The sequence below is a fragment of the Micromonas pusilla genome, assembly GCF_000151265.4.
Source record: "Micromonas pusilla CCMP1545 genomic scaffold MICPUCscaffold_2, whole genome shotgun sequence".
Taxonomy (NCBI): domain Eukaryota; kingdom Viridiplantae; phylum Chlorophyta; class Mamiellophyceae; order Mamiellales; family Mamiellaceae; genus Micromonas; species Micromonas pusilla.
Genome location: NW_003315883.1, coordinates 100,736 through 126,391, shown reverse-complemented (window position 1 = coordinate 126,391; position 25,656 = coordinate 100,736). Strand labels below are relative to the sequence as shown.

The 25,656-nt window shown below is 64.1% G+C and overlaps 16 protein-coding genes across 16 annotated transcripts in view; 8 read left to right on the top strand and 8 right to left on the bottom strand.

Moving 5' to 3' along the window:
• Positions 1 to 42: 42 nt before the first annotated feature.
• On the top strand, positions 43 to 752 carry MICPUCDRAFT_55036 (uncharacterized protein; the record flags this gene model as incomplete). The annotated part of the gene is made up of 2 exons (XM_003056199.1): positions 43 to 235; positions 460 to 752. The coding sequence occupies 2 exons, from the start codon at positions 43 to 45 to the stop codon at positions 750 to 752; spliced, it is 486 nt and encodes a 161-aa protein (XP_003056245.1).
• Positions 753 to 917: 165 nt separating this feature from the next.
• MICPUCDRAFT_55035 (uncharacterized protein) lies at positions 918 to 1,578 on the top strand (the record flags this gene model as incomplete). Its single annotated transcript, XM_003056198.1, has 3 exons — positions 918 to 1,079; positions 1,124 to 1,345; positions 1,450 to 1,578. The coding sequence occupies 3 exons, from the start codon at positions 918 to 920 to the stop codon at positions 1,576 to 1,578; spliced, it is 513 nt and encodes a 170-aa protein (XP_003056244.1).
• A 97-nt stretch (positions 1,579 to 1,675) lies between these two features.
• On the top strand, positions 1,676 to 2,291 carry MICPUCDRAFT_38336 (uncharacterized protein; the record flags this gene model as incomplete). The annotated part of the gene is made up of 2 exons (XM_003056197.1): positions 1,676 to 2,075; positions 2,173 to 2,291. 2 exons carry the CDS (start codon positions 1,676 to 1,678, stop codon positions 2,289 to 2,291), a joined length of 519 nt encoding a protein of 172 aa, XP_003056243.1.
• Positions 2,292 to 2,500: 209 nt separating this feature from the next.
• On the bottom strand, positions 2,501 to 4,257 carry MICPUCDRAFT_64038 (uncharacterized protein; the record flags this gene model as incomplete). The annotated part of the gene is made up of 4 exons (XM_003055805.1): positions 2,501 to 2,628; positions 2,776 to 3,217; positions 3,402 to 3,578; positions 3,823 to 4,257. 3 exons carry the CDS (start codon positions 4,255 to 4,257, stop codon positions 3,095 to 3,097), a joined length of 735 nt encoding a protein of 244 aa, XP_003055851.1. The 3' UTR covers positions 2,501 to 2,628; positions 2,776 to 3,094.
• A 126-nt stretch (positions 4,258 to 4,383) lies between these two features.
• MICPUCDRAFT_55031 (uncharacterized protein) lies at positions 4,384 to 5,788 on the bottom strand (the record flags this gene model as incomplete). The annotated part of the gene is made up of 3 exons (XM_003055804.1): positions 4,384 to 4,975; positions 5,040 to 5,230; positions 5,453 to 5,788. The coding sequence occupies 3 exons, from the start codon at positions 5,786 to 5,788 to the stop codon at positions 4,384 to 4,386; spliced, it is 1,119 nt and encodes a 372-aa protein (XP_003055850.1).
• Positions 5,789 to 6,041: 253 nt separating this feature from the next.
• Positions 6,042 to 6,835, top strand: MICPUCDRAFT_31243 (uncharacterized protein; the record flags this gene model as incomplete). The annotated part of the gene is made up of 2 exons (XM_003056196.1): positions 6,042 to 6,285; positions 6,542 to 6,835. The coding sequence occupies exons 1-2, from the start codon at positions 6,211 to 6,213 to the stop codon at positions 6,833 to 6,835; spliced, it is 369 nt and encodes a 122-aa protein (XP_003056242.1). The 5' UTR covers positions 6,042 to 6,210.
• Positions 6,836 to 7,004: 169 nt separating this feature from the next.
• On the bottom strand, positions 7,005 to 8,087 carry MICPUCDRAFT_38333 (uncharacterized protein; the record flags this gene model as incomplete). The annotated part of the gene is made up of 1 exon (XM_003055803.1): positions 7,005 to 8,087. One exon carries the CDS (start codon positions 8,085 to 8,087, stop codon positions 7,005 to 7,007), a length of 1,083 nt encoding a protein of 360 aa, XP_003055849.1.
• A 141-nt stretch (positions 8,088 to 8,228) lies between these two features.
• On the bottom strand, positions 8,229 to 11,568 carry MICPUCDRAFT_71046 (phospholipidmethyltransferase). The gene is made up of 7 exons (XM_003055802.1): positions 10,975 to 11,568; positions 10,607 to 10,777; positions 10,352 to 10,416; positions 10,012 to 10,204; positions 9,645 to 9,803; positions 8,831 to 9,460; positions 8,229 to 8,616 (listed from the first exon to the last, which is right to left on the bottom strand). Exons 1-7 carry the CDS (start codon positions 11,353 to 11,355, stop codon positions 8,335 to 8,337), a joined length of 1,881 nt encoding a protein of 626 aa, XP_003055848.1. The 5' UTR covers positions 11,356 to 11,568; the 3' UTR covers positions 8,229 to 8,334.
• Positions 11,569 to 13,543: 1,975 nt separating this feature from the next.
• Positions 13,544 to 14,740, top strand: MICPUCDRAFT_64032 (uncharacterized protein; the record flags this gene model as incomplete). Its single annotated transcript, XM_003056195.1, has 1 exon — positions 13,544 to 14,740. One exon carries the CDS (start codon positions 13,544 to 13,546, stop codon positions 14,738 to 14,740), a length of 1,197 nt encoding a protein of 398 aa, XP_003056241.1.
• A 457-nt stretch (positions 14,741 to 15,197) lies between these two features.
• On the top strand, positions 15,198 to 16,126 carry MICPUCDRAFT_7011 (ATP-binding cassette superfamily; the record flags this gene model as incomplete). Its single annotated transcript, XM_003056194.1, has 3 exons — positions 15,198 to 15,382; positions 15,554 to 15,750; positions 15,897 to 16,126. Coding segments are annotated over 3 exons (612 nt in total), but the record flags the coding sequence as incomplete, so codon positions are not given.
• A 357-nt stretch (positions 16,127 to 16,483) lies between these two features.
• On the bottom strand, positions 16,484 to 18,106 carry MICPUCDRAFT_55024 (phosphohistidine phosphatase; the record flags this gene model as incomplete). The annotated part of the gene is made up of 4 exons (XM_003055801.1): positions 17,738 to 18,106; positions 17,392 to 17,594; positions 16,959 to 17,194; positions 16,484 to 16,763 (listed from the first exon to the last, which is right to left on the bottom strand). Exons 1-4 carry the CDS (start codon positions 18,075 to 18,077, stop codon positions 16,484 to 16,486), a joined length of 1,059 nt encoding a protein of 352 aa, XP_003055847.1. The 5' UTR covers positions 18,078 to 18,106.
• Positions 18,107 to 18,451: 345 nt separating this feature from the next.
• Positions 18,452 to 21,492, top strand: MICPUCDRAFT_70978 (uncharacterized protein; the record flags this gene model as incomplete). Its single annotated transcript, XM_003056193.1, has 11 exons — positions 18,452 to 18,619; positions 18,798 to 18,972; positions 19,175 to 19,231; positions 19,418 to 19,549; positions 19,746 to 19,971; positions 20,032 to 20,045; positions 20,182 to 20,303; positions 20,447 to 20,587; positions 20,769 to 20,944; positions 21,054 to 21,099; positions 21,196 to 21,492. The coding sequence occupies 11 exons, from the start codon at positions 18,452 to 18,454 to the stop codon at positions 21,490 to 21,492; spliced, it is 1,554 nt and encodes a 517-aa protein (XP_003056239.1).
• Positions 20,973 to 21,953, bottom strand: MICPUCDRAFT_55022 (uncharacterized protein; the record flags this gene model as incomplete). The annotated part of the gene is made up of 1 exon (XM_003055800.1): positions 20,973 to 21,953. One exon carries the CDS (start codon positions 21,951 to 21,953, stop codon positions 20,973 to 20,975), a length of 981 nt encoding a protein of 326 aa, XP_003055846.1.
• A 309-nt stretch (positions 21,954 to 22,262) lies between these two features.
• MICPUCDRAFT_55021 (uncharacterized protein) lies at positions 22,263 to 22,691 on the top strand (the record flags this gene model as incomplete). The annotated part of the gene is made up of 1 exon (XM_003056192.1): positions 22,263 to 22,691. One exon carries the CDS (start codon positions 22,263 to 22,265, stop codon positions 22,689 to 22,691), a length of 429 nt encoding a protein of 142 aa, XP_003056238.1.
• A 177-nt stretch (positions 22,692 to 22,868) lies between these two features.
• MICPUCDRAFT_55020 (uncharacterized protein) lies at positions 22,869 to 24,507 on the bottom strand (the record flags this gene model as incomplete). Its single annotated transcript, XM_003055799.1, has 2 exons — positions 22,869 to 23,959; positions 24,147 to 24,507. The coding sequence occupies 2 exons, from the start codon at positions 24,505 to 24,507 to the stop codon at positions 22,869 to 22,871; spliced, it is 1,452 nt and encodes a 483-aa protein (XP_003055845.1).
• A 450-nt stretch (positions 24,508 to 24,957) lies between these two features.
• Positions 24,958 to 25,656, bottom strand: part of MICPUCDRAFT_71044 (uncharacterized protein) — a gene marked incomplete at both ends in the record, with an annotated part of 5,495 nt that continues 4,796 nt past the window's right edge. Inside the window, one exon of the mRNA XM_003055798.1 lies at positions 24,958 to 25,112. Within this exon, the coding sequence (XP_003055844.1) occupies positions 24,958 to 25,112 (155 nt within the window). The remainder of the gene's footprint in view (positions 25,113 to 25,656) is intronic.

Below are 25,656 nucleotides of genomic sequence, written 5' to 3'. Positions count from 1 at the left end.
ATGTCATCCTCCTCCTCCTCCTCCTCCTCGCCCGGCGGATCGATGGATCAAATGCGCGTCACGACGGTGGACGTCGCGTGCGTCCCCGGCACCGAGGCCGCGTTCGCGGCGGCGTCGATCGCGAACGCGCGTTCGAGCGTCGAGGAGGAGGACAACGCGCGCTTCGACGTGCTTCAAGACGTCGGCGACGACGCGAAGTTCGTGCTCGTGGAGATCTACGATTCCCCCGAGGGCGGTGCGTCGTCCATGCGTCCATCCACACTGGTCCCCATACGACCCCGTTCGCGTGGTGAACGCCGATCCTTAAGGACTTTATCTCCCGGCGCATCTCTCCGCCCAGGGTCCCTCGCGTTCAACGCCCGCCCTCGACGCCTTTCATCTCCGCTTCTGACCCCCACGAACTCCACCCCGACGTTCGTCGCTTTGAACGACGGACCCGACCCTCGACCCTCACGTCAGTCGCCGCGCACAAGGAGACGGCGCACTACGCGCGGTGGCGCGACGACGTCGCGGACGCGATGGCGGTCCCGAGGCGCGCGGGGAAGTACGTCCCCGTGTATCCGTGGCGCGGGCTCTGGGGGAGCGGCGCGGCGGCGAGGAGGAAGGCGAGCGCGCGGTCGACGCCGGAGGAGGCGTCGTTTCTAAAGCCGAGGAGAGACGATGGCGCGAGCGACGAGAACGAAGATGAGGTGCGTTCTATCTCACACTGGTCCCCGTACGACCGCGTTCGCGTGGTGAACGCCGATCCTTAAGGACTTTTGCCGTCGTCTCTCTCCGCCCACCCCCCGCTTTCAATCCCCGTCCTCGACGCCTTTCAACTCCGCTTCTGACGCCTTTGAACTCCACCCCGACGTTCGCTCGTATAGAACGGCCCTGATGAGAACGCGTCTTCGCCGCCGCCGCCGTCGCTGGAGTCGATGCACATCGCGCACGTCCACGTCCACGTCAAGCCCGGAATGGAGGACGAGTTCGTCGACGCGTGCGTCGCGAACGCGGCGTCGAGCGTGCTCGAGCCGGACAACCTCCGATTCGACGTGCTGCGCTCGGGCGCGTTCTACCATCTAGACCATCTCGCACTGGTCCCCGTACGACCGCGTCGGCGTCGTGAACTTCATTCCTTGAGGACTTTTATACTTCCCGGCGTTTGTTTCTCTCCGCCCACCACCCCTCGTTGCTTTCAATCCCGACGCACGCGCCTCGACGCCTTTCAACTCCACCTCTGACGCCTTTCAACTCCACCCCGACGTTCGTCGCTTCGTATGGACGATCACCCTCAGAGGAGGACCCGACGCGGTTCGTGCTGATTGAAATCTACGCCACCGCGGAGGGACCGGCGGCGCATAAGGTGCGTTCTATACAAAAGTTTTTCACCCATCGCTCGGTTTCAACATTTGATCGCGTTCCCTTTCAACTGACCGGAGAACTGTTTTTGTATGGAATGGCCCTCAGAAGACGCCGCATTATGCGGAGTGGAGGACGACGGTGGAGGACATGATGGCGTCGCCGAGGAGCGCGAGGACGTTCAGGCCCGTGTTTCCCACGGAAGTCGACGAGTGGAAGATGGCGCTGTGGGCTTGAGACCGGAGAAGCTAGCTCTGTGGCAACTTTTCAGAAAAGAATTTTATCAGATGAAGAGCGGAATGTTAACTTTCGTCCGCGCGCGCGCCACACACGGATGCCCCCAAGCGACGAGCCCGCGCGCTTCTGCGACGAGACCGGGGAGGCGCTCAACGCCGCCGCGCGCGCGGTCGTCGCGGAGGCGATCGGCGCGGACAGAGCGCGCGACGACGTCTCGAACGACGCCGCCGCGAAGCTCGGTCCCGTCCTCCGATCCGTCCCGATCGTGAAGCTCGAGCGCGGCACGCACAAGTACGTCCAAGTCCAGCTCACGCATCCGGACGAGCCCGGGACCGCGATCCTCGTCGTGCGGTCGGTCGACGTCAGGAGGTGCCCGTACCACGCGGACGTCTACCGCGCGCTCGTGGACGAGCTCGGGAGCGACGCGAGGACGCGAGGGGTGATCGGACGCGTGATCGGGGGAGGGCGCATCAGACGCGACGCCGCGACCGTATCGGGTGCGATCTTTGGGCGTTTTTCACCCACCCTCGGTTTCAACGTTTGATCGCTGGGTCCCTTTCAACTGACCGATGAACACTTCTCCTCATCCATCAGTGTACGGCTACAGCAAAACGTTTGGGAGGACGAGAGGGTGCAACGAGAGGACCGCGGAGTTGATACGCGCGAACGTCGACGGGTTAGCGAGCGTGGAGTGGTCCGACGACGGGTACTGACGCGCGGGATGCGGCGGCGGCGGCGAGACGAGCTCACGGTACGACGACTGCCGTCTCATCGCTCGCGACTAATAAGATTTAACATTTTTTCGCGAAAGAATTTTTGTCAGATCAAAGCTCGCGTCTAAAGGTCACCACCCGTCGAAGTTGCCGAACCCAGCAGACGTCTTCGCCTTCTTCTTCGCGCCGCCCCACATCCCGGGCGCGGCCGCCGCGGTCGTCCTCGCCGCCGCCGCTGACGTGTCCTTCCCGGATTGGTTCACGTACTTCCCGACGCCCCCGGCTCGCTTCGTCCCCGCGACCGCGTCGTTGTCGTCGTCGTCCTTTCCGCCGCCGCCTGCGTGGGTGAAGCGATCGGTCAGTCGAACGTCTTCCCGGTCAAACGTACGCTGAAAGGGAAGCGCGGGTGAAGAGCGACGACGAGAAAAGTCCTTAAGGATCGGCGTTCACATCGCGAACGGGGTCGTATGGGAAGCAGTCTCACCGCCGCTGCGTCGCCGCGCCTCCTCCCGCCGTGACTCCCCCGCCGGGTCCGAGAACCACCGCCCGGGGTTCAACGCCTCCGTGCGCTCCCGCGCTTCCGACTCCTCCCTCGCCTTCTCCCTCGCCTCACGCGTCGCCTCCTCCTCCGCCATCTCCTTATACGGATTCGTGAACACCTGAAGTTCGTGAAGTTCAACGAAAGCGTCAGGGCTGGAGTTGAAAGGCGTCGAGGTGTGTGCGTCGGGATTGAAACCGAGGGGTGGTGGGCGGAGAGAAACATACTGAACTGTACAGTACGCCAGGAGAGAAAGAAGAAGTCCTTAAGGAACGGCGTTCACCACGCGAACGGGGTCGTATGGGGACCAGTGTGAAGGAGAACGCGCCTCCGTGGAGAGGATGGAGATGGCGTTCCTCGGCCGATCGTCGTCCTCCGTCGGCTCCGCCTCAGGGTCGTTCCATACGAGCGAATGTCGGGGTGGAGTTGAAAGGCGTCAGATGGAGTTGAAAGGCGCCGATGGCGGGGATTGAAAGCGAGGGATGGGCGGAGAGAAGCGCCGGGCAAAGTCCTTAAGGATCGGCGTTCACCACGCGAACGGGGTCGTATGGGGACCAGTGTATAGAACGCACCTCAAACGCCGCGAGCGTCTCCATCCCGCCCACGACGTTCCCGAACACCGTGTGCTTGCCGTCCAGGTGACGCGCGGATTTGTACAGGATGAAAAACTGCGATCCGTTCGTGTGCGGGCCCGCGTTGGCCATGGACAGGACGCCGCGGCCGGAGTGGCCGAGGTGCGTGATCTCGTCCTGTGAGGGTCGAGGGAGGGTCAATCGTTCGAAGCGACGAACGTCGGGGCGGAGTCGAAAGGCGTCAAACGGGGGGAGTTGAAAGGCGTCGCGTAGGCGCGTCGGGATCGAAACCAGCGAAGGGTACTGTAGGCGGAGAGAAACACACAGTACGCCGGGAAGAAAAGAAAGTCCTTAAGGAACGGCGTTCACGACGCGAACGCGGTCGTATGGGGACCAGTCAGCGCGAGGAGAACGGACGCGCCTTAAACTTCCCTCCCCACATGCACTGCCCGCCCGTCCCGGTGCCGGAAGGGTCCCCGCCTTGGATCATGAAGTTTTTGATCGAACGATGAAACCCCACGCCGTCGTAGTACCCCGCGAGGCACAGCGTGATGAAGTTTTCGCACGCCCTCGGCGCGACGTCGCAGTGCAGCTCGACGTTCACGTTACCGTGCGTGGTATTTAATCGAACGTAGCCCTTCTTTTTAGGGTTGCGATAGACGATCTCCTCGCAGCGCGTGTTCACGCCCTGCGTGCCGTTCCCCATGACCGTGCTCGTGAACGACGTGCTGCCGGCGCCGGTCGTGCGCATCGCGTTCGTCTTCGTGGAGATTTTGACGTGATCGCCGACGACTTTGAATCTCTCGAGCATCTCGGCTTCGCGTCTCTTCTCCGCCTGATGAGGGTCGTTGCCCATACGAAGCGACGAATGTCGGGGTGGAGTTCAAGGGCGTCAGAAGCGGAGTTGAAAGGCATCGTCGCGGTGTTGTGTCGGGATTGAAACCGTGGGGTGGGCGGAGAGAGACGCCGGGAGAGAAAGTCCTTAAGGATCGGCGTCCACCACGCCCACGCGGTCGTATGGGGACCAGTGCATAGGACGCGCCTCGTGCGCGCTCGCGTCGTGCGCGTCGCTTCCGTCCGTGTTCCACGTGTGCGACCCGGGGCGGAACCGGACGTTATCCAGCACGTGCGTCAGCTGCTTCGGACCCTTGCGCAGATGCGACGTGTCCTTCGCTGCAGCCGCTGACGTGTCCTTCCCGGATTGGTCGGCGTCGGCTTTCGCCGCCGCCAGCTGTCGCTCCGCCTGCGCGCGTTTTCCGCCGCCGCCGGCGTCGAGCGCGGCTGACGCGTCGCTCGTGCCGAGCCCCTGGAGCACGCGCTTGATATCCTCGCTCATAGCGCGCGCGTTCATGTTTGTCGGCGCCGCCGCGTCGGTTGACGTTCCATCTTCCCCTCCTCTCGTGTCGTGCCCTCTCTTCACGTGCTCGAACGCGTCCAACGTCCTCCCGCTCTGGTTCAGCGGGTCCTGTAGGGTCGAGGGTCCATCGTTCAAAGCGACGTCGGGGTGGAGTTCATAGGCGTCAGAAGCGGAGTTGAAAGGCGTCGAGGTGTGTCGGGATTGAAAGTGAGAGACCCTGGGCGGAGAGAAATACACGCCGGGAAGTAAAGTCCTCAAGGAACGGCGTTCACCACGCGAACGCGGTCGTATGAGCACCAGTGCGACAACTAGAACGCGCCTGCAGCGTGATGATGTCCTTGCGGGTGAACGGCTCGTCCGTGAGCAGGTCCCGCCAGCACTTCGCCTTGACGCACAGCTCGTCGATCGCGGCGCGGCAGAAGACGTTCCCGGTCGTCTTGATCGCGACGATGTGCGTGCTGTCCGTGAACGTCTTTAAGGATCGGCGTTCACCACGGCGACGGGGTCGTATGGGGACCAGTGTCAGAAGAGAACGAACGGATTGGATTGGATCGGATCGGATTAGATTTGGTTCGTCAGCCGAACGTCTCGACGGCCGACGAGCGAGAGACTCCTTAAGAAACGGCGTTCACCACGCGAACGGGGTCGTATGGGAACCAGTATGGTGATCAGGAAGCGTGCGTGATCTCACTACAGTACCCACCTTGTTCAGCACCGGACACTCGTACTCGCCCGCGTCGTTTTTGTGAAACGTGAGCTTCGTGAGCTGCTTAAGCTCCAGCGGCTCGCCCGTCACCGGATGCTTCTTATGCTTCTGCACGTACGGCACCGCGTGCATGATGTCCATGACCGTGCCGTCGTCCGTGCACACCGGGTCTTCGAACGGCAGGAACGACACCGCGCAGCAGTTGAACGGAAGGCGTCGGAACGGTATCCCCTCTCCCGCGCGATCTTTGAAGCCGCCCCCCTCCTCGCGCCACTCCGTCGCGGTGACGTAGCCGCGGTCCTTCGTCATCGACTTCTTCCCCATGGCGCACGGTGGGGAAGGGAAGGGCGAAGGGAAGGGAAGCGCGCGGGTGGGTGGGAGGGAGGTTGGGGGGGTAGCGTGGGGCGAGTCCACGCGACGCGCGCGCGAGGGACTGACTGGCGAGATTTGCGCAGTCGTGGCTCCGCTCGCGCCGACGCGACGCCGACTCCCGCTCGCGCCGGCCAACTTTTTTGAGTTTTGATCTTCGAAGGGGCGGTCGGGGGGCGGGGGCTCGCACAACGCCGAGCGCGCGGAACGCACCGCCTCGCTCAGATCTACCCCCTTCCGACCGCGTCGTCGTCGCGTCGGTCGCGTCTCGAGCCGAGGTTAAACGCAGCAGCCGGCGAACGGCCCGCGCGACGCGAGATCGGAAGCGGAATCGATCAATTCGCGAATCCGCGGCGGGAGCGCACTACTGACGCGCCATGTCTAGCGGACTCGGCAAAGGGATCGGGATCCCGGTGAAACTCCTGCACGAAGCCGAGGGGCACACGGTGACGGTGCGTCCTCTTCTCGATAGCATCCTCGACGCGCGGACGCGCGCGTCGGCGGCGCGCTCGCGCGGTCGCGCGCGCGCGTCGCCGTCGCTTTCCGGCGGACGCGATCGCGCGGCGTCGAGGCGGAAAAAAACCTATTCGTTCTTCATCTTCGTTCGGGGCGATCGACGCTCGATCCTCCCTCCCTCCCTCCCTCCTAACGCGCTCATCCACCCACCCCGCCCCACCCGTCGTCGCGCGCGTCGCGTCGCCATCGCAGATCGAGCTCAAGAACGGCGAGACGTACCGCGGCACGCTCCTCGAGTCGGAGGACAACTGGAACTGCCAACTCGAGGGCATCACGCAGACGGGCAGAGACGGCCGCGTGAACCAACTGGAGCACGCGTACATTCGCGGAAGCAAGATCCGGTTCCTAGTCATTCCGGACATGCTGAAGAACGCGCCGATGTTTAAGCGGATCGATCCGAGGGCGGGCGGCGGCGGGAGAGGCGGGAGAGGCGGCGGCGGGAGAGGCGGCGGCGGGAGAGGCGGGCGAGGCGGCCGCGGGCAGTGATCGGTCGATTCGATTCGATTCGATTTGTCTGAGACAGGACCGTCCGTTCGCAGTGATGAATGAATGAATATTGTTTATCGTCGTCGAGTTCCCTCCCTATCGAGCTCCCCATAGCGTCGTCTATCTATGCCTACTGTACGTCGGAAGAATTAATAAAGAATACGAAACGTCACCGCCCGAACCGTCGCGCGGTGTTCGCGTACCGCCGCAACAGCGACTCGAATCGCTCCCGCGTGAAGCCCCGCGCCGAGCGCTCGCGATAAATCTCCGTCTTCCACGTCTGCCACGCCGGATACCCGGCGAGGTGGAAGTGCTCTCCGAACACGATCAACAGGTCGACGTTTGGAAGATGCCGGTTCGTATCCCTCGCGTGACGTTCCAGGGACTCGACCGTGTGCGGCGGCGGGCGAGAAGACGAAGCGTCGGAACCAACCGAAGCGTCGGCGGCGGCGATCGCGTCGCGGCGGCGATCGACGGCGTCGAGCCACGCGGCGGCGCCGTCGCCGGCTTCGAGGACGTCGACCGTCGTCTGCCGCGATGGTGGTTCGTCTTCCCGCGACGGTCCGCGTTCTCCTCCGCCATCCCCAGCTCCTCCTCCGCGTCGGTTCGTCTTCTCAACCGTCGTCGTCGTCGTCGTCGTCGTCGCCTTCCCGCCGCAGCTGAACCGCTCTCGCGTCGCCATCGCGCCGTCCGTCTCCGCCACGCGCACGCGATACACGCACGCGGGCGGCGCCGGCCCCCTCCCCCTCCCCCTCCCCCTGGCCCCCCTGCCCCCCTCCTCCGCGCCATGACCGCTCTCCCTCACCGTCGCGCGCACGATGCACTCGCGCAGGCTCCCGACGCGTCGCTTCAGCGCGCCGTCTTGGTCGTACAACGACACGTGCGATACCCCGCGCGCGGTGGCCCACACGACGAGCGACGCGAGGCGCGCGACGGAGACGGGATCGCGCGCGTCCGACGCGTCGTTCACGACGACCGCGAGCGCCTCCGGCGGCGCGCCCGGGACGCACCCGGAGAACGGCCCGATGCGCGCGGAGGCGGCGGTGGTGACGGCGCCGGCGCCGCGGAGCGTCGAGAGGAGCGATGCGCGCGTTCGCTTTTCGAGGCGACGCGCGGCGTCGACGCACGCGCGCGCGACGTCGCGCAGGGTGAAGAAGACGTGGAGGAGCGTCCACGTCAGGACGAAGACGTCGATCGAGCCGAGGGCGTCGCGGCGGCCCTGGACGGCGCGGGAAAGCCACGCGAGCGCCATGGCGCGGCGCGGCGCGGACTGACGACGAGATCTGTCGTCGGCGCGGAGAAGAACGAGAGTTCGTGCAGAAAAAAAAAAAGCGAGGTCATCAGATCAAATCGTCATTCATAACCATCATTCATAACCATCACGCGTGAGGAGTTGTAAATCAATCGATAGCGCCCGCGCCCGCGACCGCACCGCCGCCGCGGACGCGACGCTCTCTCCTCCCTTCCTCCCTCCCTTCCTCCCTTCATTCTCCTTCCTCTCACGCCAGCTTGACGGATTTCCTCCGCGTCCGCGTCGACGCGCGCGTCGGCGACGACGGCGAGAGATCCGCCGCCGCCGCCTTCCCCTTGCCGCCCTTAACCGCCTTATTAATAGCCTTACCGCTCACGCGCCAGTCGTTCTTGTAGATGTCGTACACCTGCTCCTGTACCATGTGAATCAAGTACATGAGGCAGTGCGCCGGGACGAGGTACGGCGTCGAAGCGCGGAACGTCGCCATCTTGTGGAACCCGCCGAGGCCGACCATCGCGCCGACGATCATCTGCGCGTTGGTTGGTTTGAACGCGATGGATGGGGGGATGTTTGGGGGAGATCGTTGGTTAGTCGGCGAGTCGCGGTCGCGGTCGCGTTTGAAAGGAAAGTAAATTAAAAACGAAACGAGACGAGACGAAACGAAAGTCGTCCTTCATCAGAACCGACGCGCGACGACGCGCCAAAAACGAGAGCAGTCAACTCTAAATGAAGTCGCTTCTCACCGGGTGCGGGACGACGTTGTACGGGAACCCCGACACGAAGTTGGGCTCCACCGCGCCGAGCTCGACGCCAAAGTACGTCTGATCGAGCCCGAGCGCGGACGTCGCCGCGATCGAGAGGCCGTATCCTCCGATCAACATCCCGATCGACACCGGGTCGTAAACGAAGTTCGCGAGGTAGTTCCAGCACAGATGCGTCAACGCGATCGTCTTAAAAAACACCACGTTGCGTTTAAACACGCCGAAGTTAATCCGGTCGCGATGGTGGTACGTCGCGATGTACATGCAGTAGTGCGTGAACGACGTCGTCGCCATGAAGAACCGCGGGTGGATCTTTAAGCCGGCGAGGTACAGCGCGGCGGCGAGCGCGATGTTGTTGAGACCGGCGTACATTTCGAGCTCTCGGACGCGCTTCGTGGTGAAAATTACGCACCACGCGGCGAACTTCCAGAAGAAGCCCCGGGGCTTGATCGTCGCGAGGAACAAGTTCCGCGCGGTCGTGTTGTACCACGTCGCGAGCGTGCCCTTGAACTTCCCGATCCACCCGAAGCACTTCGGGTAGACGACGTAGTGCAGCTTGAGCGTGATCCGACGATCCGTGTTTTTCGTCGGCAAGTCGGAGATGACGTGAATCTCAGGGTCGTTCCATACGAGTGAATGTCGGGGTGGAGTTGAAAGGCGTCAGTTGAAGTTGAAAGGCGTCGAGGGCGGGTATTGTAAGCGAGGGGTGGGCGTAGAGAGACGGCGGCAAAAGTCCTTAAGGAACGGCGTTCACCACGCGAACGCGGTCGTATGGGGACCAGTGTATAGAACGCACCTCGCGATTGTAGTCGAACCCCGCGGCGTCGCCGTCGCTGAGGCAGCCGCCGCTCTTCTGCATCGTGAAGATGGTCTCCACCTGAACGTTCTCGTTCACCGCGAGCATGACGCGGTAGACGTGACAGAACGGGTAGACGCTCCACGGGCCGTCGCAGTGCTGAGGGTAATTGTCCATCGTTCAAAGCGAAGTCGGGGTGGAGTTCATGGGCGTCAGTTGAAGTTGGAAAGGCGTGAGGTGTGTCGGGATTGTGAGCGAGGGGTGGTGAGCGGAGAGATGCGCCGGGAGATAAAGTCCTTAAGGAACGGCGTTCACCACGCCGACGCGGTCGTATGGGAACCAGTCAGTGTGAAGGAATAGAACGCGCCTGAGTGTAGAACACGGTGTCGCTGTTGTTCTCGTGGTGGCTGGACGCGACGTAGATCTCGTTCATCGCCGGGATCGGATCGACGTTGTACGCGTCCGGTCGGAACCGATCGGTGAACATCTTCTTCATCGGGTCGCACCCCATGCAGTGCGTGAACGCGTCCTTGACCGAACCCTCGAGCTTCTGGTACCACCTGCGTGGGTGAAGCGATCGGTCAGTCGAACGTCTTCCCGGTCAAACGTACGTTGAAAGGGAAACGCGGGTGAAGAGTGACGACGGCAAAAGTCCTTAAGGAACGGCGTTCACATCGCGAACGGGGTCGTATGGGAAGCAGTCTCACCAGTGCGCGGTGCACGATCGGTCCGGGTTTTCGGCGGTGACGAAATCTTTCACCGCGCGCAACGCCTGCGACGATTGGTCGAGAGAAGACGCGTACGTGTCAGTCGTGCGTGCGTGTGATTGGTGGATATCATTCCCACGTGTCAAAACGAGAGGTTCATAACATAGCGCGCGAAAGGAAAGAACTCCTGAACTCCTTAAGAAACGACGATCGACGCGCGAACGGAGTCGTATGGGAAGCAGTCTGCCGTCTCACCGCTTTGTCCTTGGCGCTCGTGAGCTTGCATCGCACGACGTAGTCGTGCGCGACGATCCACGTCGCGAACGACTCCTTCAGCGTGAACAGCGCGTCGAAGCACAGTGGGAGGAGGTAGTACGTGTGCTCCAGCAGCAGCGCGGGCCACGACCGCTTAGACATGTACGTGGACTGAGGGGCGTTCCGTACGAAGCATTCGTCGTCGGGGTGGAGTCGAAAGGCGTCAGAAGCGGAGTTGAAAGGCGTCGAGGGCGGGGATCGAAAGCGAGGGACCCTGGGCGGAGAGATGCGCCCGCAAAAGTCCTTAAGAAACGGCGTTCACCACGCCGACGCGGTCGTATGGGGACCAGTGTGATGATAGAACGCGCCTGAAACGTCGTCTCTCCCGTGATCACGTGAGCGAGCTCCTGCCCGACGTACGCCACCGCGAAGAGCTTCACGGCGTCGACGACGGAGAGCGTCGGCGCGAGCGCCGTCGCCGCGTGCGTCAGCGCGGCCATCGTCGCCGCGGTGCAGAAGAACGCCGCGAGATGGCCGCCGCGAAGAAGAATGAACGCGAGCGAGAGGACGTACGCGCCGACGACGCCGCGGACGACCTCGAGCGAGATCTCCGGTCGCTGCAGCGCCAGGATCAGAGCGGCGAGGACGCCCGCGGGGGTCGTGATCATGTGCAGCGCGACGTTCAGGGAGTTGTTGTGGTGCGCGCGGAAGCGCGCGGCGAGGTCCGCGAACGGCTCGAGCGTCGGCATCGTCGCGAGATCGTCCGTCGGTCGTTCCGTTCCGTTCGCGTTCGGTGGCGGTCGCGGCCGTTGCGGTGACGTCAGAAGATTATTTATTTGCGTGCCTTCTGCAGCCTTCGTCCTTCCGTGGACGTTCGATCGATCGGATCGGCGACGACGCGCTCGCGGGCGCGCGGTCGATCGACGCGACGCGACGCGACGCGATGAGACGCGCGGTGGCGGCGATTCACGCGGCACGGGCGTGCGCGCGCGCGTCGCAGAGTGAGGCGCGCGAGACGCGCGAAGGGGCGCGACGACGACCGAACGCCGACGGAAGCGATCTCGATGACGTCGACCGGACGAGGTGGCCTGGGTGGCGCCAGAGGTCGGTCTGTTCGCGCGCGAAACCACTGATGATGATCAGTGCTCGGACTGGAGAATTTCGCGGAGAGAGCGAAGTTACATTTATTTCGATGCGAGCGTCCCCTACCGGAGAACTCTCTCTGCGTTTGATGATCAGATCACATCGCGCGCGCGCGCGCGCCGCCTCCGCAGCGAAGCGCGCCTTCATCCCCCGCCCGCGCCCCCTCGCTACGACTGACGATACGATGCCCTCGCCGCCCTCATCGCTCGTATCGATCATTTCGCCTTGGTGTCGCGAAGAAAGTCGCGAAACTTTTTCTTCATCTCGCGCAGCTCCCGCTCGTCCCACCCCGTCCCACCCGGCGACGTCGGGGAGTCCGCGGAGGCGTACTCGGACATCACGCTCGCTTCCGCGCGAAGCTTCGCGTCGCGGCGGCGCTTCGCGTCTGCTTCCGTGTCGTTGGAATAATTTGAATCATCGTCGTCGTCGTCGGCGTCCGCCGCCGCCGCCGCCGCCGTCGCGGTCGAAGAAGCCGTCGTCATCTCGCGGACGATGTCCTCGCCGAGCCGTCGCGCGTCCTCGACGTCCGCGTCCGCCACGTCAGCATCATCAGATGACTCGTCAGACGACGACGACGCGTCGTCGACGGCACCGTCCACATCGTTCAATTGAACGCCGCCACGTGGCGCCGACGTGGACGAATCAGATTCTTCGTCGTCGCCCACCGCGTTTCGCCACCGCCGCCGCTGCGCCTCGCGGTCCGCCTCGAGCTCCTCCGAGAGTGATGACTCCTCTCTCCGCGTCTCCCCGCTAGCAGCGCCCGCGGCGTCGACGGCATCGGTATTCGCGATGCCGCGCGTCGAACGACGACGATCGTTCCCCTCCGATCGTTCCCCTCGCGTTCCGCCGCCGCCGACGACCCCCGCCAAGGAAACCCCCGCCGCGAGCGCTTTAAAAGCGAACGTCGGGGTGGAGTTGAAAGGCGTCAGAAGTGGAGTTGAAAGGCGTCGAGGTGTGTCGGGATTGAAAGCGAGGGACCCTGGGCGGAGAGAGACGACGGGAAGTAAAGTCCTTAAGAAACGGCGTTCACCGCGCCGACGCGGTCGTATGGGGACCAGTGTGAGACAGAACGCACCTAGCGCGGCGGCGGCGACGGCGGACGGCGCCAGCCCCGTCGCCGCCGAGACGCGGCCGAGGAACGGCGGCGGCGACGCGTCCACGACCGCGGCGTACTTCTTCACGACGTCCGAGGACGCGGCGTACGTCTTCGCGACGTTCTCGCGGAGGAGTCGCGTCGGGGACGGGTACGGCAGCTTCGCCGGCGGCGGCGGCGACGTCGGCGACGACGTCGTCGTCGTCGACGTCGGTTTTTTTTGGTCTCGATCCTTCGCCGCCTTCGCCTTCGCCTTCTTCGCTTCCTCGCGCTTCTCGTGCTTCGCGATCGCACGATCACGCCCCTCGTCCGTCAGCGCGGTGAACACCCTCGGCGCGATCTTCATCGGCAGCGACGTCACCGCGGCGCCCGCCTCGTTCACCGACGCGATCGCCGACGACCAAAAGCGATCGACGCCGGCTTGCCACTCCTCAGCCGCGATAGCCCTCCCTTCCTCCCTTCGCCTCGTCTCGATCGCGGCTTGTTTCGCGTCCGCGGGCAGGGGTTGATCGAATCGCCACCGACCGCCCTTGCGGACCATCACCGGCTTTTCGCCGACGCCGGGGAAGTACTTGTCCGTGAACTTCGCAGCCGTCTCAGGGCCGTTCCATACAAAGCGACGTTGGGGTGGAGTTCAAAGGCGTCAGTTGGAGTTGAAAGGCGTCGCGGGCGGGGATTGAAAGCGAGGGGTGGGCGCAGAGATGCGACGGGCGAAGTCCTTAAGGATCGGCGTTCACATCGCCAACGCGGTCGTATGGGGACCAGTGTATAGAACGCACCTCAGAAGCCTTGACGCGAACCGGGTCGAACAACTTTTCGGACGCGGTCGACGTCGACGTCGACTTCGTCGTCGTCGTCGTACTTGTAACGCTCGATTTCGATGCGTTACCAGGGCCCTTCAACAAGGTAGTAGTACCCTTCGTCTTAGTCGTCTTCGCCGCCGTCGTCTTCGCGTCTGTGATGCGCTTCTCGCGCTCCTCCAGACGCTTCTTCGCCTCTCTCGCCCGCCGCTCGCGTTCCGTCGCGTTTTCCCTCTCTCGCTTCGCCCGTGCGATCGCATCCTCCCGTCTCTGCGTCTCCGCGCGCGCTCTCAGGCGCTCGAGCTCCGTCTTCCGCGACGCCTCCGCGCGCGCGCGAGAGATCGTCTCTTTCATCTCGCGCTCGATTTTCTTCGCGCGGATGCGATCCTTCGCGGAGGGAACCCGAGATGTGGGCTCGCGCGTCGTCGTCGTCGCGGCGTCCGCCTCGCGCGCCTTTTTCGCTCGCACGTGCGCCGTCCACGCGACGAGCGCGACCGCGCTCGCGCCGAGAAACTTCCGCGCGTCGTCGTCGTCGTCGTCGTCGTCGGCGGCGGCGACGGCGACGTCGGCGACGTCGGCGACGGCGTCGTCGTCGTCGTCGTCGTCGGCGTCGTCATCGCCGGGATCGGTCTTCTGATTCGTCCTCTCCCTCCCGCGACGAATCTTCGACGGCGGCGAGGGGCCGAAGTACTGATCGACGTACGACACCCTCCCGCGCTCTTTGCCCTGCGGGAACGCGCGCGCGCGGACGCCCGCGGCGCTCGTCGCGGCGTCGCGGCGTCGTCGCGTCGGGAACGCCGTCGGCGCGGCGACGCGGCGGCGCGCGGTCGGCAGATCGTCGACGCGGGACGTCGAATGGGAGAAATCGCACGAGAGAATGATCGACGACGACTCCGCGCCCGCGCGCGACGACGACGCGCGGCGACGCGTCGCGTCCGCGCGCGTCGCGGACGACGCGCGCGCCGCGCGTCCGCGCGATACCGCGGGCGTCGGCGAGGGCGCGCGGCGTGTCGCCATCGCGGCTCGCATCGCGGCTGGGTGCGCGCGGCGACACTGGTGGATCCGGCAGAAAAGCGGGGCCAACGGGTGCAAAATTAATTCCGCGGTTTCGTTCGTTTCAAACCACTCAGCTGACCGATCGAGGCAGCCGCGTCAACTGTCAAGCTGACCCGCAATTCTCCCAACTGACCGACGGCCGAAGCGCCTCGCGCGCTGTGAGAAATGCCACATCTCGTCCCGCCGCGAACGCACTCAGCTGTACTCTCGCCCGCGCGAGACGACGGCGATGCCCGCGACCGTCGCGACGACCGCGCGCGCGGCGTCGCACGCGCGCGCGTCCTCGTCCTCGCCGCACCGCGCGACGACGCGACGGCGCGGCGGCGGCGGCGGCGGCGTCGTCGCGACCCCCCGCGCGCCCGCGCGAAGACGCGTCGTCCGAGGACGCGCGTCGTCGTCGTCGTCGTCGTCGTCGTCGTCGTCGTCGTCGTCGCCGTCGCCGTCGCCGCCGTCGCCGTCCGCGGACGCCGCCGTGCCCCCGGCGTCTTCGCGCGGCGGCCTCGTGATCAGAGACCTGGAGTACACCCCCGTCGGCAGCGGCGCGAAGATCTTGACCGGGCGCACGAGCCTGTCGCTGTCGCCGCGAGGGCTGTGCCTCCTCGTCGGTCGATCAGGGCACGGCAAGTCCACGCTCCTCACGCTCGTCAGGCGCGTTCGTATTCACACTGGTCCCCATACGACCGCGTCCGCGTGGTGAACGCCGATCCTTAAGGACTTTCTCTCCCGGCGTCTCTCTCCGCCCAGGGTCCCTCGCCTTCAATCCCGACGCTCACACCTCGACGCCTTTCGACTCCACTTCTGACGCCTTTCGACTCCGCCCCGATATCATCGCTCGCACGGAACGGCGACCCTCAGCGGCCTCGCGGAGCCGACGGGGGGGGTCATAACGTTCAGCGACCTGCCGTTAGATGATCACTTGCCGTCCGCGTTACGGAACGCGCGCGTGGGGATCGTGTTTCAGTTCCCGGAGCGGCACTTCCTCGGCCGGACCGTCCTCTCGGAGCTCACGTTCGGATGGCCGACCAAGGCGGAGTACTACCCGCGAAGACGAGGTGCGTTCTATCTGACACTGGTCCCCGTACGACCCCGTTCGCGTGGTGAACGCCGATCCTTAAGGACTTTTCCCGGACTCTCTCTTCGCCCATCCCTCGCGTTCAACGCCCGACCGCGACGCCTTTCAACTCCACCCCTCCCTCAGAGCTCGCGACGCGGATGCAATCCGCGCTCGAAGCCGTCGGCATGCTCGACGTTCCCCTCGACACCGAAGTCCGCTCCCTATCCGGGGGGTACAAGCGCAGGCTCGCGCTCGCGATACAGCTCGTCCGCGACCCGCACGTGCTGTGCCTTGACGAACCGCTCGCGGGGTTGGACTGGAAAGCGCGAGCGGACGTCGTGGCGCTGCTCGACGCGCTCAGGTATGACTGGTCCCCATACGACCGCGTCGGCGTGGTGAACGCCGATCCTTAAGGACTTTTCCTTCCTCGGTTTCAACGTAACGTTCGACCCCACGACGCCTTTGAACGCTCACCCCGACGGACGTCGCCTTTGAACGAACTTCGAACTTCATTCACCCCGCAGACGAGATCGCGCCGTCGTCGTCGTGTCGCACGACGTGGAGGAAGTGTCTCCAATCGCGGACGTCGCGCACCGGATGTTGGCTGGGGGGGTGCTGACGGAGGCGCCGGAGCTCGCGGGCGCGGGCGCGGCCGCGTTCGGGGACGCCGTCGGCGAGTTCGCGGCGTTCTGATGACAGAGAGAGAGAGGAGGGAGGCGCGCGTAGGAGGTTTAGGCGCGAGTACTCGTACGAAGGTACTCGTACACGTACACGTAGGTGAAAAAGAATCTGATTATACGTAGAAGAATTGCATCGGCTCCCGACGAACGAACGCGTCTGTCTCTCGACGACTCTTGACGCGTCTTCGTCACGCGGACGGCACCGGGGTGAGCCCTTCCCCCCCCCACGTGTCGTCCTCCGGCCGCTCCGGCGGCGGCGGCGGCGTCGTCACGCCGTGCTCCACGACGCGAACGACCCTCCACCGCGCGGGGACGAACGTGGACTCGGATTCTGAGCGTCGATGATTTTCGTCGGGGTGGAGTTGAAAGGCGTCAGAAGCGGAGTTGAAAGGCGCTGAGGTGTGTCGGGATTGAAAGCGAGGGACCCTGGGCGGAGAGATGCGCCGGGAAGTAAAGTCCTTAAGGATCGGCGTTCACCGCGCCGACGCGGTCGTACAGGGACCAGTGTGATCACAGAACGGAGGACGCGCCTGATTTCTCTCCTAGCCCCCCCGCGCCTCGCGCGCCGTCGAACACCTTCGCCCAGTCCTCCCCGCCGTCGCCGACGTATTCCAACAGCGCCGCGTTCGCGACGTTGAGCTTCACGGGCTCGCCCGCGAACTCGCTCGCGGCCTCCTCCCACCCTTTGTTGTGCCCGATGCACATCACCGTCTTCACGCCGCCGCCGCCGCCGCCGTTCTTCTTCTTCTCCGCCGCCGCCGCCTGCGATATCATTCATTGGCCGAGGGAAGACACGTGTCAGTCGCGTACACATATGATTGGTGGAGATAAATCCCACGTGTCAAAACGTGAGGTTCATAGCGCGCGAAATAACGAACGCCTTAAGAAACGACGATCAACACGCGAACGTGGTCGTACGGGGAGCAGTCGCAGTCTGTGATCTCATCTTCCAGTCTCACCTCCGACGTCTTGACGATGGTCTCCTTCAGGTGCGCCGCGGTGACGCCGTCCATCGCGGCGAAGTGATACAGACTCCCCAGGAAGTGCGTCGTCGCGTCGCCGATCGGCGCGTGCGCGCGCACGAGCTCCTCGAGCGTCTCGCGCGATCGCGTGGACGCGCTGCAGAGGACGAGGTCGGGCGCGCCCCACGCGCCGTCGCCGCCTGCGTGGGTGAAGCGATCGGTCAGTCGAACGTCTTACCGGGCAAACGTTGAAAGGGAAGCGCGGGTGAAGAGTGACGACGGGAAAAGTCCTTAAGGAACGGCGTGCACCACGCGAACGGGGTCGTATGGGAGGCAGTCTCACCGTCGTCGCTCGCCGCGAGCGCCTTCGCGAGCCCGTTCGCGAGCGCGCGCCCTCGCGACGTGAGCGGCCGATCGTGGTCCTTCAGCGACGCGTCCTCCGTGCACGAGTCCGAGTGCCGGAGGACGATCATTCGCAGCGGCGTATTCGGCGGCGGGGCGTCCGCGGACGCGGACGCGGCGCGCGCGGCGACGCGTCCCCTTCGAAGAAGACTCCGACGATGAAGCGGAGACGCGGACGCCGCGGCGGGGCGGCGCGTCGTCGTCGTCGTCGTCGTCGTCGGACGCGGGAGGCGCGCGCGCGGCGCGGACGCGCGGACGCGCGGCGCCGTCGCGGACGACATCGATCTCGTGTGCGCGCGGGGGCGAGGCGCGCGCGCGGAGATCTCAGCTTCCTCGCGCGTCGACGACGAAGGAAAAGGCGCGAAGTCGTTGGACGCGGCCAGCTCAGCGACGCGCGCGAAGCGAAGATTTTTTCGGGGGGCGCGATCGAAGCGTTCGCTCGAAAGCGACGGCGCGAGGGGTCGGGCCGAGTCCGAAACCACGGCGTCGGGGTCGACGAAAGGTCAGTTGATCGAGACTGGATTCTTGGACTGGCAGAATTTGCTGTGGGCACCGAAAAGCGAAAAGCGAGGTCGCGAACGTTCATTCATTTGTTGCATCGCGCCGGGGCGCGGGGCGCTCCGTCCTCTATCGCCCCACCCAAACCACCCGCGATATGGTCTCCTTCAACCGCCTCCTCCTCGTCATCAAGCAGACCGCGTTCGACGCGTACAAGGCCCAGGAAGCGATCGCGACCGCCGCGGGTCAAGCCGTCTTCGACCCCGCGCGAATGCAATCGCTCGCGCGCCGACACGACACGCACATGTACCAGGTCGATACACTGGTCCCCATACGACCGCGTTCGCGTGGTGAACGCCGATCCTTAAGGACTTTTGCCGTCGTCTCTCTCCGCCCGCCCCTCGCTTTCAATCCCCGGCCTCGACGCCTTTCAACTCCGCTTCTGACGCCTTTCAACTCCGCCCCGACATCGCATTTTGTTCGGAACGACCCTCGTGCATCAGGTCGATCGGATCACGACGCTCCTGCGAGACATGGGGGTCACGTCCACGACGAGCGTGATGCGCTCGGAGATCACGCGAGAGCACGTGCGAGACGCGGACCTGGTCGTCGCGCTCGGCGGCGACGGCACGACGCTCATCGCGTCGCATCTCATCGAGGACGACACTCCGCTCCTAGGTGAGACGATAGATGGATGATGATTCGGACCGCTCCCCGCGTCGAGACTGCTTCCCATACGACCGCGTTCGCGTTGTGAACTTCATTCCTTGAGGACTTTCTCTCTCTTCGCCCTTTCCTTTCGTCGCCCTTTCAACGCGCGCCGCTCGACCGGCGAGACTGACCCGACTGACCCGACGCGTTCGTTCACCCCGAAACGTAGGCGTCAACACCGACCGCGCGTCGTTGCAGGATCTCGCGACGTTGTACCGAAGCAAAGGTGCGTTCTATACGCTGGTTCCCATACGACCCCGTTCGCGTGGTGAACGCTGTTTCTTAATTACTTCGCCCGGCGATTCTCTCCGCCCACCCCACGGTTTCAATCCCCGACCTCGATGCCTTTCAACTCCGCTTCTGACGCCTTTCAACTCCACCCCGATAACGCTTTGTATGGAATGGCCCAAAGAGCCGCTGGACATGCGACGAAGCGTCGGTCACCTGTGCGGGTGCACGAGCGTGGACGTGGGGCCCTTTTTGACGGACGTGCTGAGTGGCGCGACGGCGCCGACGCCGCTCGCGCGCTTAGGCGTCGTCGTCGGTGCGTCCGACGCCGACGCCGATTCGATTCGATTCGATTCGATTCCGTCGCGGCTGCGGCGTCTGTTTCGACGTACCTGTATTTCGCGCGCTGTCAACCTCACGTTTTGACACGTGGGAACAATATCCACCAATAACGTGCACGCGATACTGACACGTGTCCTCCCTCGACCAATCGCTGACCGATCAATCGCCAGGCGGCGAATCGCTCCCGCCGGCGCTCAACGACGTCCTCATCGCGCACCCGTCCCCGGGCGCGGTGTCCAGGTACAGCGTGCAGGTCGGCAAGCGGAAGGGGGAGAAGGGCCACGACGACGATACTAATAGCGGCGATGATACTACTAGCGGCGATGATACTACTAACAGCGGCGACGGCGACGGAGAGTTTTGGTTCCACGTCCGGTCCAGCGGCGTGCGGGGCGCGTCCCATCTCACACTGGTTCCCATACGACCGCGTCGGCGCGGTGAACGCCGATCCTTAAGGACGGACTTTTGCCGTCGCATCTCTCCGCCCATCACCCCTCGCTGGTTTCAATCCCGACGCACACACCGCGACGCCCGCCTTTCAACTCCACCACTGACGCCTTTCAACTCCACCCCGATATCATCGCTCGTATGGACAATTACCCTCAGCGTGCACCGCCGCGGGGTCCACCGCGGCGATGCGAAGCGCGGGGGGAAAGCCGATGCACTACGCGAGCCGACGCATGCAGGCGCGTTCTATACACTGGTTCCCATACGACCGCGTCGGCGTGGTGAACGCCGATCCTTAAGGACTTTTGCCGTCGTCTCTCTCCTCCCACCCCTCGCTTTCATTCCCCGCCATCGACGCCTTTCAACTCCAACTGACGCCTATGAACTCCACCCCGACATTCGCTTGTATGGAATGGCCCTGCAGTTCATGGATCGAGAGCCGATCTATCACGATCACATCCCGCCGCCGTCGAGCGGGCACGGGTTCTATGACCCCGAGGAGACGATGACGCTTCGATGGAACAGCAGGGTCGGAGTGGCGTACATCGACGGCGCGCACGTCACGGTGAGACTGCTTCCCGTACGACCCCGTTCGCGCGTTGATCGTCGTTTCTTAAGGAGTTCGTTTTTTCCTTTCGCGCGCTATGTCATGAATCTCACGTTCGTTTTGACACGTGTGAAGTATATCCACCAATAACATCCTCGCGTGACTGACACGTGTCTTCCCTCGGCCTATCGCGTCGCAGCACCACGTCAAGATGGGCGACGTCGTCGACTTGTCGACGTCCAAGGCGAGCGAGTTGAATCTCTTCACGTCGAGTTGGTTCAGAAGGAACCACGCGGAGATGTGGCCGTCGCGGCTGCCGCCGTCGAGGCTCGCGCAGGAGATGGCGGGGAGCGAGGACGGCGATTGGATCATCGAGTAGCGCGACAGTAGCGGTGTTCATAGCCTACACCGTCGCCGCTATCCCCTCCACGCGCGGGCATCGCTCCCCGGACACGAGCGGCGTGAACCCGCGTCGAATCAGCAGCGCGCAGTACGTCTCCGCGGTCATCAAGACGCTCCCGGGCTCGAGCGTCGCGGGCGCGAGCGACCCCACGTCCGAACGCGCGACGAGTCCATCCTTCGACTGCGACTGCGACTCTTTCTGTTGCTTATCGTAGTTATCGTAGTCCGCCTCCATCTTCACTGGTGCCAACACGTTCTGGTGCTGGCACGCGTCCGCCGCCGCCGTCGCGAAGGCGGCGGGGACGTCTACACTGGTTCCCATACGACCGCGTTCGCGGGGTGAACGCCGAACCTTAAGGACTTTTGCCGGCGCATCTCTCGTCTTTTTCACCGGCTCGGTCATCACGCTGACTGGTCCCCATACGACCGCGTTGGCGGGGCGCGCGCCGATCCTTAAGGACTTTGCCCGGCTCGGCTCGGTCATCACGACGTCCGCCGCCGCTGCCGTCGTCTCCTCGTGATCGTCCGGCACGCCCGATTCTTCTTTCGGGAAGGTTGATCGTATATACTTGTACAGTGACCAGGCTTCTTCTTTCGCGAGACCGTGCGCGACGGGCTCGAGCTTCGAAAGTATGTCGTCTCGAACGTATGTCGATGTATACCTGGCTCGATGCGACGCGGCGTCCTTCCTACGATAAACCACTCTCTGAGCGATCGTCATGCGCTCGCGATTAGCCCTGTATCTCTCCGCGGCGCTCATTTTCTTCTTTGGTACAACTACTTCGACGATCCCCGCGGCCGCGCGCGCTCGTTTCTCCCGCTTGTTGCGCGCGTCTTGTTCTCTTCGCCTCTTCGCGGCGTCGAAGCTCTTATCCCGTGCTAGCGGCTGTGGCTCGATTTCGCTCGCGCGGTCGACGGGCGCGTCGTCTCGAACGCCCACGACGCCGCACGTGAGGGACGACGCTTCCGAGCCGCCCGACATCGCCGTGCTCACGGAGCGGGCAGGCGGACATCGGACGCGCGCGGTGGGTGGAGTGACGCGCGTCGTAGCTTTTTCGCGTACAACGTACACCGACTGATCTGATATGATAGAAGGGCCAATCAAAAAATGTTCATCGGTCAGTTGAAAGGGGGAGCGATCAAATGTTGAAACCGAGCGGTGGGTGAAAAACTTTTGTATAGAACTGAACGCGCCTAACGCCTGAAGTCGCCTCGGTTTGTCCGAGTAAAAGAACGCACGAAAACGTCCCGTCGCGTCGCGTCAGTCCTCCCCGTCCCGCGCGTCTCTCCCATGCACGCTTTCCTGTTCCCCCCACCCCGGCGCGACGGCGACCGCGACCGCGACTCGCTGCGTCCATTCGCCGCGAGATCGAGATCGCTCGACCTGAACGAGCGCGGCGCGACGGTCCGCGTCTGCGGCGAGCACCGCGTCGAGCGATGCGACAGATGCGATGTAAACTTTCTCGAAGGAAACGACGCGAGGCGACGCGCGCGAGACGCGATCGCGACTTCTCGCGACGGCGGCTACGATAAGAACGTCTACGAGCTCGACGAGTGCCTGACGCCGATACGCGTGTGCGTCCCGCACGGCGACGACGTCTGCGAGGCGTGCGGCGTGGACTTCCGCGAGGCGAACCGCGACGCGCGCGCGAAGCGCGACCGGTCGATCGATCCCTACGGATCGAACATGACGAAGTGGCTGGAGTATTCGAACGCGTGATGTACTGTACTACAGTACGCCCTTTCAGCCGCGAATTAGCGTGAATTGACGGAGTAAGTACTGTAGGTCATGATGATGCACGACCGCGCGCGGAACGGAATGATGAATAGACTACTACGCGTACGATTCACATCGCGCGACCGTCCGTCCATCCATCCATCCCGTCCGTCCGTCCCCTCACCCCTCCACGCCCATGTACCTCCACTCCGCGTACTGGTCCGGGTCTTCCAGCATCGCGAACCCGCCCGAGGAGGCGACGCCGCGCATCGCGTCCGCGCACCCGTCGCCGCCAAACTCGAGACCGATCGCGCGTCCCGTCGACAGCTGTTTCGCGAGCTTCGCGACTTCGTTCGCGGCGACGCCGCCCTCGGTTAAAAACGTCCTCAGCCACGGCTCCGACAGCTGGCAGTCGTTCGTCCGCATCAGCAGCACCTTCGCGGCGTCGGCCATCTGCAACAACTCTCCGGCCATCTTCGCGTCGGCGGCCGGGATCAATATCAGGCAGCCGTCGCGCGCCCCGCCGCCTGTCGACGTCCCGAGGTCGCCGTCTATTTTTGAATAATAGGTCGAGGAAAGACGCGTGGGGATGTCAGTCGCGCGGGGATAGCATGATTGGTGGATATAACTCACACGTGTCAAAACGAACGTGAGGTTCATAACATAGCGCGCGAAAGGAAAGGAAAGGAAAGGAAAGTGCGCCTTATCAAGAAACGACGATCGAGACGCGAACGGGAGCGCACGGGAAGCGGTCTCACCGCCCGTCGCCGCCGCCGGCGGTTCGCGTTCGCCCCACGTCCGACAGCACGACGGCGGCGCCGCGCCGTCCTTCAGCGCTTCACTCACTCCCTCGAGCGCGGGAAAATCCGGGAGCTCGGCACCGGTGCCGTACGCCCCGCCAATCAGCTGCGAGAACGCCGTGATCTTCGGGTCCATGAGGCTCCACGTGGCGTGCGTCTCCGGGTTGAAGTTGAACACGTGGCTCCAAAAGTTTTGAAACCGCGATATCCCGGCGGTCGCCATCTGCGCCTCGAGCTTATCGTAGTGAAAGTCGAAGCACGCGAAACGCATGTTCGCGGACGTCTCGATGATCGGCCGCGTCGTGACGTGCAGGTGCGTGTCCACGTTCACGCAGTCGCGGCTGCGGTACTGCCGGCACATGAAGACGCACTTGCAGTCCTCCGAGTCGCGAATGAATATCGACCCCTCCGTCGGCCCGATCACGACGACGCATCGCTTGCAGTCGTCGATCGTCACGCTGTCGCAGTGGTCTTAGGGTCGTTCCATACGAGCGAATGTCGGGGTGGAGTTGAAAGGCGTCAGTTGAAGTTGAAAGGCGTCGAGGACGGGGATTGAAAGCGAGGGACCCTGGGCGGAGAGACGCGCCGGGAAAAGTCCTTAAGGATCGGCGTTCACCACGCGAACGCGGTCGTATGGGGACCAGTGTATAGAACGCACCTAGGATGTAAATCTCGCAGTCCTCGCACCCGTCGATCACGAACTGCTGCCCGTCGACGCTCCCCGGGGGCTTACACAGCCTCTCGCCGCGGCGGTTGACGTAAATGAAGTCCTTCGGGTCGAGCTTCGGCTTCACCGGCGACAGCTGCGGCGCGCCCTTTTTGTTGTTGCTGCCGCCGCCGCCCTTCGTCTTCGTCTTCGACGTCGCGGTTAAGGCGGCGTCGGTCTTCTTCTCGGACGACGACGACGACGACGGCGCCGGCTTCTTCCTCGCGGGCTTCTCCGGGGAGTTCGGCGCGGAGTCTTGGACCTCGTACTTCTTCTTCTTCTTCTCCGCGGGGGTGGAGAAGCACTGGCCCATGACGCGCGGGGGGAGGGAGGAGGTGGGACCGAGGTGCCTTCTCTCGAGATCCGCGAGCGACGGACGACGTAAACGACCGGCGTCCGCGCGCGGCGGCGACCGGTCGAGACGAGACGAGACGAGACGAGACGAGAGGAAAGGAGAGCGCTTCCTCTTCGCGCGGCGTCCTCCGCGCGCGGTGCGAACGGCGGGAGCGAAGCGAACGCGACGCGACGACGCGACGATCTGTAGTGGACGCGAAGAGACGACCAGACTCTCTCAAACGGCCAATTTTTTCTGAATTTTTTTCTGTCTTGGTCGGCGCGAACGAACTGAGGTGCGATCTATACAAAAGTTTTTCACCCAGAGATCGGTTTCAACACTTGATCGCGTCTCCTTTCAACTGCCCGATGAACATTTTGTATAGAACGCGCCTGAGCTCCGGAAAAAAGTTGCCCTCCGATCGGCGCGTCATCTCCGCGCGCGGCTTCCCCCCGCGGTCGCCCGCACCCCCCCGCCGCCCCCACCGACGCGCTTCGCCTTCACCTTGAACACGAAGAACATCAGCGTGTCGTACAGGAAGAAACACCGCGGGTACGTCACCTCCCCGCGCGGGCCCGAAGCGTCTACACCGGTCCCCGTACGATCCCGTTCGCGTGGTGAACGCCGTTCCTTAAGGACTTTCGCCCGGTCGCCGTCGTCGCCGTCGTCGTCGCCGCTCGCCGCGCGCCTCCTCCCCCCGATCGCGGTCGGCGCCGCCAGCGCCGCGGCCGCGTCCATCGCCTCCACCACCTCCCGCCCCAACGACGCGAGCAGCCGCGCATCCGCGCGCGACGGCTTGCGCGCGTCCAAAGCGTTCCCGAGCACGCGGTCGCTCACGTAGCCGCACCTGGTGGGTGGAGTTGATAGGCGTCAGATGGAGTTGATAGGCGTCAGTGGTGGAGTTGAAAGGCGCCGAGGTGTGTCGGGATTGAAACCAGCGAGGTGCGGGCGGAAAGAATCGCCGGGAAGAAAAGTCCTTAAGGATCGGCGTTCACCGCGCGAACGGGAGCGTATGGGAAGCGGTCAGACACCGAACGCACATCCGCCGGCGTCGCCGCGCCGCCCAAGTGTTAAACACCTCCGCGTTACCTCCGCCTCCAAATCCTCCCGCGTATCCCGTGTCCTTGC

Bases quoted from the DNA above. Each gene is read 5' to 3' on its own strand.
- MICPUCDRAFT_71046 (XM_003055802.1), bottom strand. From the start codon at position 11,355: ATGCCGACGCTCGAGCCGTTCGCGGACCTCGCCGCGCGCTTCCGCGCG. The intron at 10,778-10,974 runs GCGCGTTCTATC...AACGCCCCTCAG, and splicing joins CGGGAGAGACGACGTTTCAG to TCCACGTACATGTCTAAGCG. The intron at 9,804-10,011 runs GCGCGTTCTATT...AATTACCCTCAG, and splicing joins ACACCGTGTTCTACACTCAG to CACTGCGACGGCCCGTGGAG.